The sequence below is a fragment of the Botryllus schlosseri genome, chromosome 2 (assembly GCF_051294905.1).
Source record: "Botryllus schlosseri isolate E-star chromosome 2, Bs_hap1, whole genome shotgun sequence".
NCBI classification, from domain to species: Eukaryota; Metazoa; Chordata; class Ascidiacea; order Stolidobranchia; family Styelidae; genus Botryllus; species Botryllus schlosseri.
Window position 1 is genome coordinate 12,645,217 of NC_137237.1, and position 14,842 is coordinate 12,660,058.

At 47.2% G+C, this 14,842-nt stretch overlaps 1 protein-coding gene across 2 annotated transcripts in view; it reads right to left on the bottom strand.

Annotated features, from left to right (window-relative positions):
* Positions 1-2,983: 2,983 nt before the first annotated feature.
* LOC145433599 (uncharacterized) overlaps positions 2,984-14,842 on the bottom strand; it is a 36,071-nt gene continuing 24,212 nt past the window's right edge. Inside the window, exons 5-17 of one of the 2 annotated variants that reach the window (XM_080310738.1) lie at positions 14,294-14,453; positions 11,507-11,588; positions 9,448-9,989; positions 9,271-9,386; positions 7,261-8,534; positions 6,984-7,197; positions 6,172-6,477; positions 5,567-5,702; positions 5,351-5,498; positions 4,631-4,731; positions 4,396-4,569; positions 3,406-3,472; positions 2,984-3,344 (exon numbers count right to left, since the gene is read on the bottom strand). In XM_080310738.1, coding sequence (XP_080166864.1) covers positions 3,332-3,344; positions 3,406-3,472; positions 4,396-4,569; positions 4,631-4,731; positions 5,351-5,498; positions 5,567-5,702; positions 6,172-6,477; positions 6,984-7,197; positions 7,261-8,534; positions 9,271-9,386; positions 9,448-9,989; positions 11,507-11,588; positions 14,294-14,453 — 3,333 coding nt within the window. In that variant the 3' untranslated portion in view covers positions 2,984-3,331. Of the gene's footprint in view, positions 3,345-3,405; positions 3,473-4,395; positions 4,570-4,630; positions 4,732-5,350; positions 5,502-5,566; positions 5,703-6,171; positions 6,478-6,983; positions 7,198-7,260; positions 8,535-9,270; positions 9,387-9,447; positions 9,990-11,506; positions 11,589-14,293; positions 14,454-14,842 lie in introns of both variants that reach the window. The other variant, XM_080310737.1, reaches the window with a different exon arrangement.

The window sequence follows — 14,842 nt, forward strand, 5'->3', positions numbered from 1 at the left end:
CAGCCCCTTCCGCCCAAATAAACAATGATTTTGAGCCCACACTAGGTACTTGCTATATGAATCTGGTCGATTATTTGAATGATTTCTGTCAATAACATTGTTCGTTCCATATATTATTATATAGATACTACTCTCCGCTCACATGATCAGAGTTAGCGGTAGTGCTGGTGGAGGATGATGAGCTCGAAAATACTGGGAGCGCAATTGCACATCGTTAAGTCATGTTCATGTCCTACCCAGAAGATTGTTAATCAGCCTTATGCCGGTGCGCACCACGGTGCTTTTTCAACACCCCACATCCAGTGGTTTCCAACCTTTTATGGTCGCGACTCCATCTATAATTTGAAAATGTTCCGTGGCCCAGATCAAAATTTTACGAGCTGATTACCAAAAGAAGCACCTTTGCCCAGACTTACTCATGGGCTATTTTGGAAGCTGATTACGTTCAACATATTCGCAAACCCCAGAATAAAGGCAAACGACCCCCCCCCCCCCCCCCCCCGTTCGGAACCACTATCTTTGAATAAAGAATGTAAACGGCCTTAACGATCTCTAGGAATATACCGTTCTCATATTATTGCGATTACAATTTGGTTTATTCCAGTAGATGAAGGTCGTTTTTATTTATATTTTATGGCAGTTTTTGCGATGGCGGTAGTCTCCATATTAAAATCAAAAAATGTGATAGTAAATCGCGCGCAGCGCGAAGAAAAATATCATATATCAGCGTAAATATTCCCAAACTATATTGTTTTTATGCTGATTTACGAAAAAAATTATAAGCCTACGTCAAAATTCCGGACATTTGGCATATTTTAGAAATTCCTCCCGGACGCTAGTTGGAACAGTGAAATTCCGGACATGTCCGGGAAATTCCGGACGTATGGCAACCCTAGTCTATTTAGCCTGCAGCAGTTGTATCGCTATTCTTTTATTTCACGCTGCATGCCATACATCTTCAACATGAAGACATGAGATGACTGGGTCACTTCTTTTATAGTATGACAAAAGAAGGCTCGAGAGCTAGAGCAATTCCGCATTTAAGCCAGCTTCAAAGCCGAGTTATAGGGTGTCATACACACACAGCACGTAATTCCGTCCATATTGCACACTAATATTAAGTTGGTAGCAACATATGAGAAATAGGGGTGTTGGGAGCGGAGCTCCCAGAAGCTACGATTACATACTTATAGGGGCCTCCCCCGGAAAGTCTCGCCAAGCCGCCCCCCCCCCCCTCCAATCGTAGGGCCACCGCTGTAAATGTATCCATTTAATTGTCAAGCTGATGGACCATACCGTCTCAGCAGAATTAGCGATCTAACTGTATACTGAAACCGAGAGAAGGTACTGCGAACATTATGCAGATTGTTAGAAAAATATATAGGTAATCTCAGCGCAATGACGACGTGATAGCTCAGTGGTGGAGCGCTCGGCTTCTCGGTCGGCAGGTCGGTTGGTTCGGTTTTTGGCCAACGACTCCTTACTTGCCTGATAAACTCTTAAATCCACCGTGCAGGTATATCGTGGCCGTGGGTGCAGACGAACATGATCTTACTTCCTCTATCCATACACGATTCGGTATTATAATTATACAGAATATTCAACCAACCTGTCTGCTGGGCACATAGCTTGACAGTACCATCACCATCAGTGTCCTACAATGGCTGTGTGCACAAAGCAGATCTCATTGCGATTGGGTTAGGCTACGTCATTGTTTTCATTTTACCAGATGCAATTTACGTAGGGTTACCATCAGGGTTGTAATGACTCGAGTCATGACTCGACTCGAGTCAGACTCGAGTCACGATTTTCGGATGACTCGACTCGACTCGAGTCATTTTCTCAAAATACGGAAATGACTCGACTCGACTCGAGTCAATCAGTGTATTGACTCGACTTGGACTCGAGTCATTGCGCATGACTCGAAGCAAGTCATTGACTCGAGATTCAGAGGGCGAAGACCGACATTTCATTGTAATTTCGAAGCCAACACACTATTGGGATTTCGTTTGTTGGTCCTGGTGCTTGAAAATGCGACCAGAAACTGCTAAAAGTGAGGAAAATTGATATATTATAAATGCGAACCATTCAATATCACCAAACAGAGTTAGAAAAGTGGGTTTAGGGAGACTTTAACTGGAAACTGAGCAGTCAACACAATGACTTGGACTCGGACTCGAGTCATAATACAATGACTCGGACTCGAACCTCTGTTCGCTGACTTGGACTCGGACTTGACTCGGTGGGAATTGAAAATGACTCGACTTGACTCGAGTCAAAAATACAAAAGTGAGATTGACTTGTGACTCGGAGCCTTGTGACTTGGTTACAACCCTGGTTACCATACGTCCTCCTTTAGGATTTCTCTTCCTTTTTCAGGACGCCTAAATGTCCTTTTTTTTTGAGATTTTTTGTTAAATGTATGGCAAATTCGACTGAGATACAGTAAATCAGCACTGAAGTAGCGCTCCGGCGGCTATTTCGGGAGCCGAGCCGGAAAGTTGACTGTCAACTACCTGATAATGTGAAAAAAAATGTATTTTGGGCACTGAGCGAGGAAGTTGACCTTTTTTCAATCAACCGAAAAAATTTACCATATTTTCAAGATTTTCCTCCGGGATTTTGATTTTGAAAAAATGTCCTCCTTTCCCGATTCCAAAATACGGTAACTCTAAATTTACGGCACTGTTTAGACCACGAAATTTGATATCAATCGAAAGCTACCGCGGCACTGATTGTGTAAATATAAATTATATTGTGCTCGTGGTCTTCAACACTACTCGCAGACATATCGGCTAAATATCATCCACATTCCGAATCAACCTTTCGTTGCTGCCGTATTAGGGCGCAATGATGACGTGGAAAGCGCGGTGGCCTCTTATATCAACGAATCCGTATTAGAACGGAAGTGCTGCTTCTTGCGAAGCTGTATTATCCATCTCAAAGCACTGCTACTATTCACATCACCCACAAGCAATCAGAATCAACCTCTCAGTTGCTGTATTAGAATGATAATGTTGAGAATCAAGACGTAAAAAGAGCGGAAAGAGAAAAAAGCGCTTACAAAAAACAAAAGAAGAACGCACGTAACGAAACAGCGCCGGCAACACAGTGTGCACAACCACATCCTACTCCGTCGCGCGCAGTCGCATAATCGGTAAGAAGAAAAAACAATGATAAAACCGCCAAAACGCGGACATAATATCAATTCTCAAGAAAAAAAGCAGTTGAAAATCGCTCATATCGTCGAGTATGTGCGCATTGCGCGTGCCCGTAGCCGGCCGTATTGACATTGAACTTTGGCAGGACGGCGGGAGACTCGTTCTATTCGTCACGGTATCTCCCTGGAAAAGAAACGGGGACGTTGATCGTTACGTCGCACGCGACGTTACGCTGTATACGTACCTTTTCGGAAACGGAGCCAGGGCGGTCGTCGCTTCGGGCGCTGCCAATACCGCGGGCGCGGCCAACGCTGGAAAGACAGAATCGAGATTTAGTATAGGATGATACGGACTACGGACTACGGACAACGGACAAACGAAAATACGTAAGAAAAGACAGAGAAATAAGTCTGGCTGACCCTATTCAATTATTGGAAGAGACTGGTTAGAATTGTGAAATTAGTAGCATGCTCTATCAAGGCTCCTAATCTGAAGTTGAATAGCGAATACGCCGCCATCAAACAATAAGGGTAGGCACAATGATTCGTGTGCTGTACTCGAATCTGAATCGAGTAGGAATTGCTTTGACCCGAGTCAAGTTTTTGAGAGGCTTTATCTCGTGCACAAAATTGTACGTTCGTTCCTATCATTAGGGCGTTTTTTACCTAAAAAAGGAAAATTTTGACCGAAAAAATCAAAATTTTGACTTCTTTTGACCTAAACAAACTGAATTTTGACCTATCGTACATGCAAATTAGGTGTTTTCCCAAATAATGTCACAATTGTACCACTTATCTACATTTCTGGTTGGAACTGGCTGTCCTAACGAAGTAGTTTGGCCTGAAAAAACGTTTTTGGCATAGAAACAGGCAACTTTCTACATAAAAAAAACAATGTTTTAACGAAATATGGCCCTATGAAGAATTCCAGTGGTTGCAGTACGTATTATGGTGAAAATAATTTAAAAAAATTGTAGTACAACGAGAGATACTTTCCCACATTCTTGGGTAGAAAGTGCATGTCCTTACTAAGAAACTTGCCAAGGACGTTCAACAGCAGCAGTTGTTGGCTGACAACACTCAAGTTGTGCGAATGTGCGTACACTGCTGAGTGCTGGTGACACACCATGTTGCTTCATTCTGACAATGTTGTCTACATCACAATTTTTCATCATGCGCTTCTCAATATAAGGATGATGCAATGCCCAATAAGTCATTCACAAGTTTGCACTTACGATATCCGAACTGCGCCGCGTGCGGAGGCGGTATCACGTGAAACCCCTCGTGGATATGGTGATGGGTGTGGTGGTGCCTCTGCATGGGCGGGTTCCCGTCACTGTCACCCTGCGGTCCCCGACCGCTTTGCGCTTTCGGATCCGGCGTGGTCGATTTTCTGACTTGCGTCGGCGCTATGAAGAGATATCGTCAGCATGGTTGCCGATGCTGAGAAGGGCGTGTCATTTTTACCACCTTCCGACGGTCGTCTGTCTCCGGATCCGGCGTAAGCTTCTACTTCGGCTGCTCGCGTAGCGTCACGCGACATCTTGTCGCCTTCGTCGCGAAATGGAGAGCTGCGTGAGAAAGGAGGATACCAGTCACGAACCTGCTCTCTGTCGAGCAAAAATGGCTTCGCCGCGTCGGAGGTGGTCAAAGTGGTCAGCGTTGGCGATCCAAGTTTCAGCAAAATTTGCACCACAAATTTCTAATCAATTACAAGTAGACACGCCAAAACTTCTTCAAGCGGAAATAGAAAATGAAGGTCTGAAAAGCACTCAACTATGCAGTTTGTCATTTCAAAAGTTGATTTCAAGGACACGTGAAAGCAGAAGTGAAAAACATAGGTCTCGCAAGTGCTCAAATAGATTCAAAAGTAGATTCACTCGAGGTGTCGCGTTCGATTAGCAATTAATCGGAAGGGGTCTCTTTCGAAATTGCGAGTCGCATCTTAGTCACAAATTTTATTCCGTTACATTTATACAGGGCTATTTCACACACTATTAATCACAATTTCCCTCATAAAGGTGATGCAAACATACCTATAACATTACAGCCAACTTTACAAAATGTTAAGTCTAAAAAGTGTGGTAAAACGGCAAAATACAAATGAAAGCAATCTAAAAACAATCACTCGAGTACTTGAATACCCAAACAGAATACAAGTATTTGGAGAAGACTCTTTGAGGTACTTACCGCGCGTCGCTGGAACGCCTGTCTTTCGGTTTGGCGGAGTGCGCGGTCGACGGCCTGTCCGCAGCGCCAGGCCCGGACACCTCCTGAGGCGGTCCACCTGCCGCCCAAGCTCCCGGGAAGAGGTGCGGCGCCCCGGGAAACATGTAAGCTGCTGTTATAAATGGAAATGTGTCGAAACGAGTTGGCAGTGTTTACGGCATATCTACCGCGACATACCGGGAAAGTACGGCGCTATCCTCGGGTCCAGCAGAGGCGAGTATCCGGGATAATACGGCAATCCGGGCCTGTTTCCAGGCAACTGCATCGGCATGTTCGGGGACGGGTACAAGGGAGGCGGCGGACCGGAAGACTTCTGCGAAACAATGCGGACCGAGTGTTACATTACGATTTCAGTCCTTGTGGTCGCGGCCCGATTTCCGATTTCAAATCGCGCTGCCACCCCCCCTCAAAATTTGGTAAGATGATTTGATTACCAAAAATAATACTGCCACCCTATATGGGAAGCTGATGAAAAAAAGTAATAAGAAACTAAACCCAAACCTACACAACCCCAATTTGGGAAGCTGATTATTAAAAAATAAAAGGTCAGCACCTCCGGTCGGACCTACTCACGGCCTATTTGGGAAGCTGATCACTAAAAAATAAAATAAACAAATAAATAAAAGGTCAGCACCTTCGCCCAGACCTACTCGGGAATCTGATGCTAAAAATTATTGAAAAATAAATATATAAAGGTCAGCTTTTTCGCCCATATCTACTCATGGCAAACAGACCTAGGTTGATAACCACCGTATCAAATGTATATCATATGCCGGTCCTACCTTATCCGGGCTGCGCATCCCCGGTTCCGGATACGCATCCTTGGCTTGCAGCTTCCGGCCTGCGGCCGCCGTCGGTGTCCGGGCTGTCTGCGGGCGCCTGTCCCCGCCGCTCGGCTCCTGCCGGTGAAACCTTTCTGCTTCGGAACTGGGCCGGGGCGGTCGCTTCCCAGGGTGAGAGGTGGGCGGGGTTGCGCGCGGGGCTCCGTGTCCGCTGGCCATTCGGTTTGGCGCGGAATCGGAAGGCGCCGGTGACGCCCGTGGGGTCCCCCCCCTCTGCGCGTTGTGAAGGGTTCTTTGCGGGGGTGGCTGAAAGCAGAATTGTCTTTTAAAACGGAAGCATTAGCGACAGGTGTAGGTGGGTTAGTAGCTAAGTACTTCTCCATCAAGTAGACATGCATGCTTTTAGCTGTTCGGCAGAGGTGGCTCAGTAACACAATAATTCTGCTTTTTCCGAGAATCCGAGTGAGTTAAGAACCCTACTTGCACGACTGGTTATGTTTTTATAATACATCCACCCGCAAACTCGCACTAATTATTCAGAGGTTTAGACTACTTCATATTTCCACTTCTGCATAACGGTTTTTCAGCAGAACCAGCAAACTTGTGCCGACTTTGCGACCGTGCCATGGTAGCTGATGTATTCTTCCAACATTGCCACAAACCCTCGAACCAATCCCCTTTTGGCAGCTATTCACTTGAGTATATTTCGAACCTTCCTTTTCAACTCCCATTCAAGTAGTTTCGAGACGTTAGTTCTACTTCTACACGAGCACCAACGATATTTACTTTGACCATCTCAGTTGTTTACCCACCTGAGACAGGTATGGGGAGGGAAAACGATGCTGTCCCCGCGAGGGCGATTCCCGGCTTTTACGCGCTTCCGCGGCCGGTGAACCAGTCCCGCTCCGCTTTACACTGTCCGCGGGACTTGGTGTGGCCCGGGTGACCTTCAAACTGGCTTCATTCTGGTCTCTCGAGATCTGCTCCTTCCGGTATTCTTGCGTGATCACGTTTTCGAAAAACTCTCTGAAAATTTGACAATAGCGTCAACGCGACTCAAAAACAGACGGTCACACGCGAGACACTTACGTGAGTTGCGGGTGATGCATAAACTCTGCCTGATACGGGTCGCTGAGGAGGTGATGAGGAAACTGGGGGTGCACGGGGCGCTGTACAGGACCCCCTCTCTTCTGCTCAGCATGTGATTCTGCACTGGGCCTACGGCCGCCGGCGAGCGCGTGGGCGATCGCCTCTTTATTGGGAGGCATTCCGGGCGGGGCCTGACCGTGTGGGGTTTGACCCTTGCCCGGCCAGCTCGGCCTGGTAGCTGGGTGGCCGACCGGGGTGCCGCTGCGACTACCTGGGACCGAATGTGAATCGTGACGCGCGTGCGGGTTTTTCGGGCGGGCATCCGCTCTGTCGTCCGTAAAGTGACCCGGGTGACCGGGTTGGTGAGAAGGCCGGCTGTGTTGGGCATGGTTCGGAGGCGCTCGCGATGGCGGTATCTTGCCACTTTGACCGCTCGGCATGGTAGATTGCGTTGCCGGGTCATGTGGCCCAGTCTGCCCCGGTGCTTTTGTCCTTGCCTGACCTGGTAAAGGGTGACCTTGCGGACAGTCCGGAGCCCGTGACGTCACCGGCGAGTTCATTTCCGGCTTACCATCGCCGTCCCTCTGCATTATTTGCTGGGCAGGCATTAAATAAGGCCGGCCCTCCCCATCACGATTACCCCTTCCTTGCGAAAAAATGGCACTGGCCGGGACTTGAGACCGTTCCTGTTTGACACGGTGCCGGTCCTGACTTGAGCCGGGCAGGGATTTTCCAGGCACCTCCGCAGGCGGTTTGCCCGGGCAGCTGTCCGGCCGCTGTTTCTTACGTTTCTGCTTTTTAGAGGGATTCGCGGCATTATTTGGGGCCTGGACATTGTCATGGCGATGCTGCAAAGACGCAGAAACGTTCTGCTGCGGGTCGGTGGGTATCGGAACAGTTTTCCCCTTCACTATCTTCAACCCGGGATTGGGGTTGCCATGACCCGCCCGTTCTTGAGGGGTTGTGCCCCCTGCGACCGCACCGTGCTGGTAGTTCACATTCACAAACTGCCCGTTTCCGTACTGGTTGCGAGGCGACGATACCCGCACCGTCATTCTGGGCAGGGGCGCACCGTCCTTGGAATGGGGTCGGTACTGAGGGTGACCCGTGTCGTGGTTGGATTGCTTAGGGGGTGACGGCCCCCGTTGGAATGTGTCGTCGGAAGTATGAGAGTAGTGCACTCCGGACGAGGTCGCAGACGGGGCATCTTTCGGAGCCTGTGGCGGGGCAGTCCGCGGCGGCTGGCTGTACTGCGTCAGTCCAGGCAGTTGGTCCTGCAAGACGAGCAAATTGATTGTAGGAAAAAGACAGCGTGAGCTAACCTAATTCGCAGTACGCTAGCAGCATAAATCATGGGTGTGCAACTGTCTAAACAAGTGAGCTAGATAGAAATTATGTGGTGAAACCCTGGGCCACTTTCCTAATAGGTCAAGTCCGACTACCTGTTGAAGAATTGTGACGGTGACGACGAGAATATCATTAAAATATTGGACATACTGGATATTGGACTACACATAGCAATTGTGAATTCCTAAAGGCATGGGATACATTTGTCAAATATATTCAAGTCACCATATTCATATGTGATTTTAGTGTTTCAACCCTTCTCACTGCCTAATGGAGTATAGCTCAAACGACGCCAAACCCAATTAATGGGCAGCTCCCCACTGAAAATATGCATCTCTTTGCGGGCTGCGAAATATTTGTGTCTGTGTGCAAATCGTTGCGAATCGGATGCAGGAGAACAGATGAAAATACGGAAATCCGACCCGCACCAACTTCTCCCGTCATACGAGAACAACAGCGACATTAAGGACATGAAGTGAGGGGAAATGGCTGAGGGTCGTCATGATTTGGATAAATCGTAATCAAACTTGAAAAATGTCGGGTGCTACATAACTGAAATTCCAAGCATGAGAGTATCATCAAAGTACAACAGCAGCTCGGAATAGTACAGCACGATTCCTACAACGTAAACCCAAGTCTTGTGGGTAAAAACTCATTCCTTACGTGGCTGTTCTCTTGAAGTTGCAGCAACGTCTCTACGGCCTGTGCACTCTCGTTGTCTACGGCGTTGGTATGCTCCGTTGACGTAACGTGACCACCGGGCAGACTCTGCGCGTCGCCTGAAAATAAGCAAGGTTTAAAATTTGCATGCGTGTTTGCAGTTTCACATCAGGTGCTTACCGTAAGACCTGGAATGTTGATAACCACGAGCCGCCAGTTTGCTCGCAGTGTGTGTTTTTAGGCTGATGGACTCGCTAGTCTGCGAATCGGTGAGCGCGTACGGCGAGTGTTCGCGCGTCTCCCTGTCCGAATTCGGCGACCTAGGCCTGGTTCTGTATTCACCCGAGGGTCTGTATTCACCCGAGGGTCTGGCTTCGTCTTTAGCCTTCGGAAACGCGGACTCAGCGGCCACGAGATTACTAACCGCTCCCGGCGCGCAAAACGGCGCGTATTTATCAGCAATCTCAGATGCGGTTGTAATAGTAGTCGGGGGTTGCGCAACCACAAACGGGGCCCGCGCCGCCGTGTCGGTTTCCATAGGTTTCACGCCGTCCGCGCATTTCGCCGCATCGCCCGGTTCCGGCAAACTTTCGTCGTTTTCATCACTTTTCGGCGAACCCGCGGCGGCCGGAGACGCCGCCGCTCGCGTGTTCTTTTCCGCCGCCTTTTCGGCGTCGCCCTTGTGCGCGTACGCCTCGTGGTATTTGAGCGCGGTCTCGTCGCTGTGAAGGAAGACGATATCGAGTTTGCTTTATAAACACAATATATTTTATTGACGTCGCGCGGCGCGCGCTTCAAAGGCGCACGGCTTTTTGCGATTGATCTCGCGCGAGTAGAGGCCGGGAAACGCGAATCGGATGTCGACGTGTGAATGCGTTGTCGCGAACGCGGACTAGCACGCACCCATCAGGATGAATTGAATAATATATTCATAGCGAAATAAACCCGGAACATTTTCGGCCGATACTTGTCAGGCGTAATCGTCAGCAACTAGTAGGGAATTTGAAAAGAACATTGTATATCAACAATCGTATCACCAAATATGACGTCACCAGCATGAAATGTCGAAAAACAGCTTAAGCTCAATGTACTATCTTTAGATGATGGAAGAACTCCTGTTCGCACACACGGTGTTGGCATATTTTGAAAGTCGACATCAAGTCACACAAATGAAAGTGTGAACCTCGGGAATATAAGCGTCAAAGGTTAACTTGTCAAGCCGTACGTTAACCTGTAGGTAACACTTCGGCGATTTCACCGTCGATAGCATTCTATTTGAGGATTCAATCACTACCGAGGCTATCTCAAGAAAGTCGATTAATTTCCAGCAAATCAGCGTCATGGTGAAGTGACAGAGCTAGCCACCGTAAATTGCATTGTTTTATAAAATGGTCAAATTTCAATTTTGCACCGCTACTAACGGTCGACATCGAGTTAAATAGGGTGTGCCTAGGGCTGTTCAAAAATAACTTTTTTTTCCTGATTCCAGCCATTCACTGATTAAATTGTCAGGTTGCCACAACAAAGGCTGCACACCAAATTTGGTTCAATTCGAACATGTCTAAGCGTCCGCAGAGCCAATTAAAATTTTTAATTTACTACGTAAAATTAAAAAAAAAAATTTCAAATTTTTCTCTTAACCCCATGAAAATGTTGAGATGTCTTCAAAGACCATGCAAATGAAATTTGAGTCAATTCCAACCAGTAGAAACGGAGTTATTTGAGTTTTTCGTTGATAATTCTCGGATTATCCACCAATCAAGGATAATTGGAGAATTATCAACGAAAAACTCCAATAACTCCACTTCTACTAGTCCGAATTGAGTCAAATTTTATTTGCATCGTCTCTGAAGACAGCTCAACAATTTCATGGGGTTGACAGAAAAATTTGAAAATTTTTTTTTTTCAATTTTCCTGTATAAATTAAAAATTTTAATTGGATCCGCGGAGCCCTATACTTGTTAGAATTGAACCAAATTTGGTGTGCAGCGTTTTTTAAGGTAACCTGACGATTTAATCGGTGAACGGCTGGAATCCGGAAAAAAAAGTTATTTTTGAACAGCCCTATGTGCAGCGGTTTTTCGGAAAGCTAACAATAAGCTCATGGCAACTCTCGGAACCAGCGCCGCGAGTCCGTTACTAGACGAGCAAGGCAAAAGAGAGTGAGTTGTAATTCCGAGCCGACAATAGCGGGAATACAAAATCGATACGCCAAGCACGCAAATAAATCAACACACACCTGTATCGCTTCTTGCAGTTCACAAAGGAGCATTCCACGAAGACCGGCGACGAACACGCGGACGAACCGCTACCCGACGTACCTGCGACACAAGAACAGACTCTGACACCTCTACCACAACCGAGCGAAGTTTCGTGTAAACAGGCGCGCTCTGTGTATATGTACACACGGCAATTAACGGGTTACTACTAGAACCTTAGAAACAACAAGTGTCGATGTCAAAACGCGATCGGACTTCGCGAACCCAATAGCTATGAATGGCAAACGCCCGATGACGCACTACGAGATATTCGACAATGCCAAACGTTTCTACACGCTCACGGTAAAATCAGTTCCTAAATTCGAGAGTCAGATCGCTAACACTTCTGGCGATCTGTGACCGCACACGGTCTGCATTGTGGGCGCACAATGACATATCGGCGGCAACGTTCAGTTTCGGAAGTGCAGCAGCTCAGCTCTAGTGAGGTAATTTGTGTTGTTATAACCAAGAAACTTTGAAACGGAATCATGAAATCTTATTCGATCAAGATTTCTATCACGTTTGCTTATTTCTCGCGGCAGTCGCTGGCACACGCGAAAGCTTAAATCGACTATTTAAGAAACTGGCCAGCGTGCCATAACAAAACCAATCGATGCTCATTGCTCCCGTATGACGTAATAACCACGTCGTCCGTAGCGAACAACGCAGCGCGTTATCCTGTTCGCGAGGCATCACTCTCACGTCTCAAAGCATCACGGCGGGCCAACTACATAATACCACACCGTATTACCGACGCGGTGTCGCATAATAACGGGCTGCCGACCAGCAAGGTTCGATGAGCGCGCAGCGCGCTAAGCTCGTAATGAAAACCGGGCTACACCGGTGGCACATGAGGTAATTCACGGCTGAGAAAACATCCCCGTAGAAATTTATCGCCCTCACTACTTAAACACACAATAACCCCACGCAAAAACACTCGTAAATCTCGCGCACTTCAAAGTAGTATCGATGGCGAGACGCGTCTAACCGACCGTGTAACGCACATAGCATTAATCGACGCTGAAATGAGATCACGATGTACATCACAAAGTGACTATTCACAAAATGCATATACCAAACAAATAATTAAATGATACATTAATATTGACCTGAACCCGAATATTTTCGGGTTAGACACTTCAGAGGTAATCGACAGCAAGTAATAGAGATTTATTAGTACATGACTTTGTATATACGACTTTTAGTGCACAAGGTTAGTTTAAAATATCTACTAGTTGTTGACGATTACCCTTGACGGTTCTTATATGCAATATCTCTGCATAACGGTGCTATTATACATAACGTGTAACTGACGGTGATCGGTGCGCCGCGCGCGCTACCCGCTTACTCAAACCCGACCTCGTTAATCGCCAATCCTACGCTCACAAATATTCGCAGCGAATCAAATTAATCATCATCCATACCGATACCGCACGACGCGAAATTAGGTTGTGTACTCACGACATAGACGGTTAATCAGATTGTCTCCGCTCGTCGAGTAGAGCAAATAACGGCGGAACAGCTCTTTCGCGGTGGTATAAACAACTTAAATCCACATTACCGAACGGCCAAACAAACCCGACGGGCAGAGAGGCATCGCCGTCGACCAAATGAAATATTGATACCGAAAAGATATCGGGGGCGCTTCTCCGCTACCAACGTTGATTTATGCGTAGCGCTGTATTTTGGCGTTCGTACAACGGCAAGTCACTGAACTGGAATTGTAAGCTCGGTAGGAATGCACGCACCAGACCGACCTACCAAATCAGCGATTTCTCGCCGATGAGCAACAGTGCCTACGCAGCTATTAGCGCTCTGATCGCGCACTAATTGTCGGCGCACCTTCGAAATGGCTGCGATACGAAGAGATTACGGTTTATTAGCATCCGGTTCGACGAAACTGCGATCCAGATAGGGATTTGACGATTAGGATCGGATGGTGAATAGGTTACATTTTATGAAGACACGACTATAGCAGTTTAGACCAGCGGTTCTCAACCGCCAAATCTAATTCACATTACACATATATTGCTAAATCTAAGAGGTTGAAGGCCAATTACTTCTAGAAATGAAACACAAAATTCTATACTAATTTAGGAATTCGGAACGTAATTTAGAACGCTTTCTGACGTGATACGGAGTTCATGGTCGACTTCCCAATCATCCCACGTCTCGATGCTGTGAGTGTTCTACCTGTTTAAAGAAGCCTACAAAGCTCGCCTAAGACTCGGTAATATGCGAACGCTAAAAGAACTTTTTGAACAAAACCTTAAGAAATCCCACAGTGCAATGTAGCGACGTTCGACCGTATAACAAAATCTAAGCAAGCGGCAAAGTGGCGTTTCTTTCATACTAAACCCGACAATTGATATCGACTTGACGTTTTCAACAGGATTTTGCCTCGCAGAAAGTGTAACGCACAGTAGGAGCAGTATGAAAACGACAATCCAATCATTAAATCAAAAAGTTCCAATACTTTGTTTAGAGTTGCGTACTGATTTTTCAAAGTTCACCGGTACGCAAAATCTGTTTTGAAATTTCACCGACCCAACAGCCAAAAAGGTCGAGAACCACAGATTTACACAAAATCCAAAACGCCCCGGCTGCGGTGTTGAACAGGCGAGCGTATGCAGGCAGAAAATCCGATCCAAACACAAGCTCGTCACCGCGCACCGACAACGGCGTGAAACACAACGCGCCAGAACCCGTGACATGTCGAGTAATTTCACGGGACGAGTGAAAAAAAGAGCGTCGGCGTATTGACATACCATCGCCCGATGACTCTTTGACGGCGCTCGTCGTGTTGACAGCCCTTTGAACGCTCTGTTTGCCGGCAGCTGTTCTAGCCAGGCGAGCTCTCTTCGCGGACTTGCTCGGCGTGCCGCAAATATCGCCGTCGTTGCCCGAGCAGGCGTCCGACTCGGAGATCTGGAAAAATCGGAACGAGGTGAGAAAGGGATTGTGGTTTATCCGGCGGAATTGCGCAAACGGGGCTGTTTCAGACATACTACGTACCTGATTGCCCGCACGGATCACTACACAAGGCAAAACCTACTTGAGTACTCCTAAATAGCTAGACGTACTTCATTACTGACTAACTCTGACCGCCGGGCGGGATACCGGGCGTATTTTTGCTCGGCTACCCGCGACATACGGATCCAACGCCGGAGTAAACAAAACCCTCGCGTCTTGAGGAGAAACTAAACAGACGGAAGCTCCGCAATTAAATCGCGTTACGCGCATTCGGATACGCATTACGGGGTTTCAGATACGCATCAGGGATAAACAATGACAGCTCAAATTCTGTTACTAATCGA